The sequence below is a fragment of the Pollachius pollachius genome, assembly GCF_949987615.1.
Source record: "Pollachius pollachius genome assembly, chromosome: 16".
Lineage (NCBI taxonomy): Eukaryota > Metazoa > Chordata > Actinopteri > Gadiformes > Gadidae > Pollachius > Pollachius pollachius.
Genome location: NC_136949.1, coordinates 953,643 through 962,479, shown reverse-complemented (window position 1 = coordinate 962,479; position 8,837 = coordinate 953,643). Strand labels below are relative to the sequence as shown.

General features: G+C 46.7%; 1 protein-coding gene across 1 annotated transcript in view; it reads right to left on the bottom strand.

The window, feature by feature from the left end:
* Nucleotides 1-3,925: 3,925 nt before the first annotated feature.
* Nucleotides 3,926-8,837, bottom strand: part of cnih3 (cornichon family AMPA receptor auxiliary protein 3) — a gene marked incomplete at both ends in the record, with an annotated part of 26,556 nt that continues 21,644 nt past the window's right edge. Inside the window, 2 exons of the mRNA XM_079753148.1 lie at nt 3,926-3,953; nt 8,493-8,636. Of these exons, the coding sequence (XP_079609274.1) occupies nt 3,926-3,953; nt 8,493-8,636 (172 nt within the window). The remainder of the gene's footprint in view (nt 3,954-8,492; nt 8,637-8,837) is intronic.

Below are 8,837 nucleotides of genomic sequence, written 5' to 3'. Positions count from 1 at the left end.
TCTCCCCTTTGATCAGAACGCAGCACAAATAGATTATAAACGGTCCCGGTGTTGTTCCGTACCAGCGTGAGGCAGCATTATGGCGTACTCTCCAGATGTGCGGACATGGATCACGTTGAGGCATGCTGCTGACGCAGAGATGTAATAACCAGTTTACCTCTGAGGCGTGGGACAACAGCGTCTGATATCAAGGCTTAAGCATCGCTTTGATGCCATTTGTCGGGGATCAAAACAATGCATGCTAAAGATACTTTGAACGGAAACACGGAGACAAGGGAGATTGGGCTGGATGAAGGTTCACTAAGGGAACCTGAGACCGAATGACAGTTACAGACACAGGTATAGAGATTTAGATGTAAACATAAATGTTAAATGGACTGCATTTTTACAGCGCTTTTCTAGCCAGTGGCCACTCAAAGCGCTTTAAAGTATTGCCTCACATTCCTGCACACGTTCGCACCCCGACGGCGGAGTCAGCCCCGCAGGGCGACAGCCGGCTCGTCCGCAGCAGTCGGGGGGGGGGGGGGCGTCTCGCTCAGGGACATGTCGACGCTCAGCTAGGAGGAGCGGGGGATCGAACTATCAACCTAGTAAAATTATACAGAGAGATCCAGAGGCATGTACAGAAATACAGAGATGGATAAAGTCACAAAGACAATGTTTTTTAACCAATCATATTTTATTTCATAAACAAGAATATGTAAATTTAGCTCAGTTACACAGTAGAGATATAAAATATTTTTTTGTTTAAATATGAATTAAGTTAAACAGCAGAACTGATTTGATGACAGACCAAAACACCAGAACACCTGGAAGCGCATTGGTTAGAGACAATGACCATAATATTCTACCATTAAGTCTCTACAAGATAGTCTCTACCAGTTAGGCTCTCCAACAGTAAGACCCTCCTAGTTACTCTCTACCAGTTAGACTCACTCCCAGTAAGTCTCTACCAGTTAAACTCCATAGCAGTTACTCTCTCCCAGTTACTTTCTACCAGTTACTCTTTACCAGTTAGACTCTCCCAGTTAGACTCTTCCAGTCACTCTCTCCGAGTAACTCCACCAGTTAGCCTCTACCAGTTAGACTCTCCCAGTTACTCTCTACCAGTTAGACTCTACCAGTTAGACTCTACCAGTTAGAATCTACCAGTTAGACCCTCTTGCAGTTACTCTCTACCAGTTAGACTCTCTACCAGTTACTCCACAAGTTAGACTCTACCAGTTAGACTCTACCAGTTACTCTACCAGTTACTCTACAAGTATGACTCCACCAGTGAGACTCTACCAGTTAGACTCTACCAGTTAGACTCCACCAGTAGGACTCTACCAGTTAGACTCTACCAGTTAGACTCTCTACCAGTGAGACTCCACCAGTTAGACTCTACCAGTTAGACTCTCTACCAGTTAGACTCTACCAGTTAGACTCTCTACCAGTGAGACTCCACCAGTTAGACTCTACCAGTTACTCTACCAGTTAGACTCTCTACCAGTTAGACTCTACCAGTTAGACTCTACCAGTTAGACTCTCTACCAGTGAGACTCCACCAGTTAGACTACCAGTTACTCTACCAGTTAGACTCTCTACCAGTGAGACTCCACCAGTTAGACTCTACCAGTTAGACTCTACCAGTTAGACTCTCTACCAGTTAGACTCTGTTCCATAAATCAGTTCTGCTCCCTGCACGGGTTCTGCCGACGGGCCCATGAGCCAGGATCCCAACCAGCTCAGTGGGTGCTACAGGGCAGCTGACCCCCAGGTCTGAGGTCGGGGGGCGTGTCCGGGTCAGGGGGCGTGTCGGGGTCAGGGGGCGTGTCCGGGTCAGGGGGCGTGTCGGGGTCAGGGGTGAGGGCGTGGCCGTGTGTCCGCCTCTAGTGTCATCGTGATTCTCGTCCCGAATACTACGAGATCAGAGAGGAATTGTACCGACAAACAGCCCGCCTTTCTGAGGCTCAAAGGCAGCGGCAACATGTGCTACACTTGCGTTCTAAGAGTGGTAGATAGTGAGAGAGATTTTTTAACCTACGTGACATATCTCATTTTATTTATATATATATATATTTATATATATTTATATATTCATATTTTTTTTGAGTTATACATTTTTTATTGCAGATTGGTAACACTGATTTGCGTTTTAGGATTGAGCAGAAAACGCAAACCGTCAACATCTCAACAAATAGTTTGTACATGAAGGAAGTCATTCTACTTCTAAAGATATAACGAGTTCACATATTTTGGTCAGTTATGGAGATAGAAAAGTTCACCTGGTACGGTTCCCGGGCGTCGATGAGCTGGAAGACCATCACCTGTTCCTATAAGCTAGGCTAGTCTAACGAATTTTAGCCTAGCCTATCGCAGCCAGATCCTAGACACTTTTGATAGACGCTGTCTTTGCAAAGAGCATGTGCTCCTCCTCTATAAAAACAATGTTTTATCTATATATATATATAAACCTATATATAAACATGTGAACATATATATATGTTCAAATGTTAAGATATATGACAGTATTTCAGATTGGTATTTAAAAAAACGTTTCACTGCAGAACAACACCAGACAACACAGAGAAATACTTTGCTATGTGCTTTTTTCAAGTTCGATAAGAAATGCTTTTTGTTTAAGAATACACCAAAATACACGCGTCACCAAAAGCCATTCACATGTTAATGTTCACATGTCCACACGTAGAAAACAACCAGGCCATGGGCTGGAATTGCTATGGAAGGAAACGTAAAGAAAGAAAGAAAACATTCACCTCGCTGCTACAAAGCCTTCCTCTCGCTGTTCAGTTTCCTCTCTCTGATCCCTGGATACCAACTCTAGAGTTGCTACGATTTCTGTTCTACATGAGATGAAGGAGGGACTGAGTTATCGGTTCTGTTGCCAAAGATCGTACGATTGTACGGACCAATGATACGGGACGATTGCTCTAGAAGATCGTATGATCTTCTAGTGTGATCGTCCTGTATCATTGGTCCGTACGATCGTATGATCTCACTAGAAGATCGTACGATCGTACGGACCAATGATACGGAACGATCGCTCTAGAAGATCGTACGATCGTACGGACCAATGATACGGGACGATCGTACGGACCAATGATACGGAGCGATCGCTGTAGAAGATCGTACGATCGTACGGACCAATGATACGGAGCGATCGCTCCAGAAGATCGTACGGACCAATGATATGGGACGATCTCACTAGAAGATCGTGCCGTTAGACCGAATTGTAAAATCGTACCAATCGTGATCATACCATTCAAATATGTTTCTGTCGTATCGCCCAATCATTCCATTTAATGGGATCCTAAGATAGTATCATACGATTGTATATATTACCGTCACATTGTATACGATTGTACCGTCCAATCAAATCGTGCAATCGTATCGTACAAACAAACTGTATAATCATCCCGGCAACAGAACGTGCTTCATCGCGCTGCGCCTGAGACGACCACCGCCAACGACCTCCATCCGGGGGGGGGGGGGGGGGGGGGGAGACTGCTGTTGCTACGGTTACAGACGCGGTAGCGCTGAACGTTCCGGAGGGCTCCGGGAGCGGGAGGAGGTGGCGAATTAGCGGTACAAACATCGGCCCGGCAGTGATTGACGTGGTTGTGTTCTCCTAGCAACCAGTCCAGCTGTAAACAGTAGTTGGCTGAGTATGTACAGGATGTATGCAGAATTAATATCCAACGCACTGAGGGCAAAGGGGGCGGGGCCGGGGGGGAACCCCTCCTCATTGGCTCATTGTTATTTGGCTTCACAGCAAAAAAATGGTTAGTTTGTTCTCTGTCCCTCCCAAAGAGTCTTTAGTCCCTGGAACTGTCAAGGTGAAGAGTGGCTCTGGAGGTGCCTTCATCCTCCTCCTTCCTGGACCCGACAGCTGATTGGCTAAGAGGTTCTGACGGTTGATTGGCTAAGAGGTGACCAGAGAGTAGATCATACTGAAACAGAAGAGAAAAATAATCCCTTCAGTACCATCTTAACCCTTCTCCTTCTCTTATTGGTCACATCCTCATTATTGCATAGCCATTAGAAACAAAGAAGACATTTTAACTTTTTTAATTATTAAACAATAATTTAGAGGAGATACAGCATTCGGGTTGGGCGGCATTCAAAACAGTCAGTGTGTGAACTTATTTCGAAATATTTGATACACAAATTAGTTTGTTTTGGGATTTAGATTTTGCGATAACCCTGGCAATCTTTGAGAAATATAATTTTCCTGAATAAGTGAGATGTTTTAATTTCAGCAGAACCTGTTCTGAACAATCCTGGACATGGACAGGCTTAAGCAGATTTACAGCTGAGTTGGTTTAGGGAAGATTACAGAACCTAAACCTTCTTATACTCAGACCCTGCCAAACATTAATACTGCCTTTATACTCACTCAACTGTTGTTTACGTAGAACGCACACACGCTAAACACATTAAGAAAAGATCTGAAATGATTTTGGTTAGAAAATATGTTCAAGTAATATCTTACAAGAATTGTAGGGCATCTAGCAAATGTATGGAATATAATATTCACTGTTTGGATTAGTATTTAAGCTTTTCAGAAAAGGACCAGAAAATGACCCTGTTCTACTCACCCTTCCTCAATGAGGAAGACTTTGCTCAAATCTTGGTACATTTCCTATGTGTAATAACTAATGCTTCCCCATGTTGGCGTCATGTTGAGTTGCTAGGCGTTAGCATGGCAGGGACAGCTGCTGCTAGCTGAATGGCTCATTAGCTTTAATGATCCGCCATGCTAATGAGCCGAGCTAACGGCGTTATCATAATGATCGTCAGCTTCATCCTGCAACTCATACCCAGTGTGAGCTGGTAGCGTGTTTCTGTGTGTGTGTGTGTGTGTGTGTGTGTGTGTGTGTTTGTTAGTGTGCGTGTGTGTGTGTGTGTGTTTGTTAGTGTGCGTGTGTGTGTGTGTGTGTGTGTGTATGTGTGTGTTTGTGTATGCGTGTGCGTGTGTTAAGGGTGAGGCAGTGGTGGGGGGTCATGCTAGGAACACGAGTTTGAAGGGGGCTTCAGACGGCAGAGCAGGAGTCTCACAGAGACCTGGTTCCACACAGCAGTGTGTCATTGAGCTACGAGGTCACAGCAGTGGAGGCTGATACCAGATCACCTCTCACCACTGCACTATCTGGGCCGTGTTCACTGGCATATTGGTTTGATACCAAAGTAATTCCAGGACCAAATCTGTTACCATGTAACACCTAATTATTTCAGGATGTTCTGCTCAGGTCTGGTGACGCCTCTGTGATCGTCTGCTCTGGTCTGTTCCCTGCATGATGACTCAGCCTCTGGGAGAGGTTCTCGGTAGAACCCGACAGCCCGTGCGGACAGGTTCACGATCATATCACAAGCACTGAGCACAGATGTTCAGGCCGTTTGGGTGGAAGATGGTTAAAGAAGACAGGCTGCATTGCTGTCAGGTCCCAAGCCAGTCCACTACAAGAACCAGGTAACTACCCTTACCTGGGCAGTCACATGGTCACTAAACTCATCTGGTCTGTCACCTGGTCCATCACCTGGTCGCTACACTCACCTGGTCAATACACTCATCTGGTCGCTTTAGTCACCTGGTCACTCTGCTGGTCACTCACCTTGTCACTAAACTCACCTGGTCACTCACCTGGTTACTATCCTCACCTGGTCACTCACCTGGTCGCTATAGTTACCTGGTCACTACACTCACCTGGTCACTATACCTGGTCACTAACCTTGTTACTACACTCACCTGGTCACTCACCTGGTCACTAAACTCAACTGGTCACTCACCTGGTAACTACCCTCACCTGTTCACTCACCTGATTGCTATAGTCACCTTGTCACTACACCTGGTCACTCACCTGGTCACTAAACTCAACTGGTCACTCACCTGGTAACTACCCTCACCTGTTCACTCACCTGGTCACTACAGTCACCTTCTCACTCACCTGGTTGCTATAGTCACCTTATCACTAAACCTTGTCACTCACCTGTTCACTACACTCACCTAGTCAGTACACTCACCTGGTCACTCACCTGGTCGCTACACTCCCCGGTCATTACACTCACCTGGTCGCTCAACTGGTCACTACACTCAACTGTTCGCCCACCTGGTCCCTACCCTCCCGTGGTCACCACAGTCTCTAGAGTCAACTGGCCAGTACCAGTAACCTGTACCATTAACCTCTTCCAGTTACCCTCTGTATCACAGTGTCAAAGCAGCGTTTCTAAACCCAGGCGTGGATGAGGCAGTGCTGGTGTCTGAGGAGGTGAACTCACTGCTGCTGCTGCCCCCGGCGGAGTCCGAGCCCTCCGGACCGGCCCAGTAGGAGCTACACCAGCGGGTGGAGATGGAGATGGAGAAGCAGAGGAATGGGTGGAACAACGTCAGCAGCGTGGGGCACAGAGCGCACCACGGCGGGAGCAGAAACACGCCAAGCACGACTATGAGGAAGACCCGCTCCACGCACACGGAGGGGGTGGAGCTCGGGAGTGTGGAGGTCGTGGGGGTCAGCAGAACGAGCCCTGGTAGCTAAGGTCTCCTGGTGTGTGTATGGGGGGGCTTGTGTACGGTACATTAGGGTGTGTCTCTCTGAAGGGTGTAAGAGACTCCTTCACACTTACTGTTCTGGGGGCCTGGTAGAAAGCGTTCGAACAGTCTGCTTGAGGAGCTAAGCCACCTGGTTGGGCGGCGATCTCAGTGACAGTATGTATACATGGTCATGACGTTGATTTGCTACCTGTGTGGTTCTGCTGTGGTGGGCGTATGTTCAGCAGGCCCGTGGACCACCAAACCGCGGCCGTGGTTTGCTGGTCCACACAATGTGCCGATACGGGGAACCTCAGCGCGATCGCACACATAGAAGACCAACTCCATGTTAAAGCTGCAATCCTTCAGTCCAGAACCATTCTCATTCGTCAGCGGTTTTAAAAACTACAATTTGTCGGTTTGGTTTGTGTTTAGTTTGAGGTTTCAGGGCGTCTCGTGTCCGGGGGACAGGAGACCCAGAGTTGGTTCCAACAGCTTATGGTCGCCATGTGTTGAGGTTCTAAGCCATATAGCCCCAACCGCCCCTCATGGCCCGTTACCGGACCGGGCCGAAGAACCGCCGCGATTACGCGGTGGCGACCGTATGGTATCCGTGGTAACGGACCAAAGGCAGGGGGGGCTATACGCGACACCACAAACAAATGTGGTGTGCCGAATTATCCGGAGAATAATTTTTAAGATTTTCTGACAGTGAAAAGAGCAGAGAAAAATAAGTAAGGATTGTACCTTTAAGTGTTTCCTTAAGACTTATTACAGGGAAATATCCAGGTTCCAAACACTGCAACAGCCACGCAACACATGGAGAATAGTTAGTCACGAGGACAGCAATAGAACTCACTATGATGACCACATGGAGAATGGTTAGTCACCAGTAGATAACTCACTATGGTGAAGACATGGAGAAGTTAGTTTTAAGGGCAAGAACTCACTATTTTGAACAAATGGAGAAGTGATGGGAAGTGAACTCACTATGGTGAACACATGAGGGAGTAATCAGGACAGAATTCACTATGGTGAACACATGGAGAAGTTCTGAGGAGAGAGTTGACTATGGTGAACACATGAATAAGTTTGCTAGGAGGAGAGAACTCAGTTTGGTGAACACATGAGGAAGTTATGAGGAAAGAACTCACTACGGTGAAGACATGGGGAGGTTAGTTATGAGGACAGCAATAGAACACACTAAACAAACTCATTTTCATTATAAGGAAAACACACATCCTATGAATTCATAATAGGCCTATTAATAAGATAGATTTATGTTTTCAACGCGGTAATTACGGACCAACTTACTCATAATAAATGATGGCACATGTTATTATATCTGAGCTAAGAGTCAATAGCTTTACGATAGTTGTTAGCTGGCTATGTACATCTCTTATGGACTGGCACACGGATGAATAATTTATGGATTGTTAATAATTGGTCAATCCTAGCATGTCTGGTAATACACCTGGGACAGACGCTGTTGTTAGATTTTGACCAATCAGCGAGGAGCAGAGACACAGGTGAGGTCGTTCGGTTTGTCAGACCGCCTTCACTTTGAGACAAGGCTACAAAAGGACCGCACTATTGAGCTTAATATGAGCTACAGATGGATACGTAATGACCGAAATTACGAAAACTTTCTAAACTGTTTTGTGGCTGGCCGAGATATGTTAGGTTTAATACACAGTGCACAGATCATTACAGATAACAATAATACAGTACATTCCAATACCCTCATCGCTTGATGTTTTACGGTAGAGGCGATGACATCACGGTCTACACCTCACAACCAATCAGGTCACTCGGCGGTGACGTCATCTCCTCTACCGTAAAACATCCCGCCCTTTCTATCCCCAATCGGACGCTCGTCACGTGACACGAACCGCCGTCGGATTTCAACGCTATCACGCTGGTCATGTGACCCCGCTGGCCCCGCCCCCAGGAAGTGACTCACCAGTAGAGATAGTAGAAGAAGGAGAGGACGAAGAAGGACAGCTTGCACCAGGCCTCCTTCAGGCAGAACTTGAGGGTGTCCCCGTTCATGACCGAGGCCGGGTCGTAGAGCAGCTCCTTGGTGTCCGTCGGGCTATGGAAGTACCTGCTGCAGAGGGGAGACCACTGGTAACTGGGCTCCAATACAACTCAGAGGTACGTTTATCATTGTGCTGGGTTCCAATACAACTCAGAGGTAAGCTTGTAGTTGGGCTGGGTTCCAAAATAACTCAGAGGTAAGCTTGTAGTTCGGCCGTGTTCCAATATAACTCAGAGGTAAGCTTGTAGTTTGGCTGTGTTACAAAAT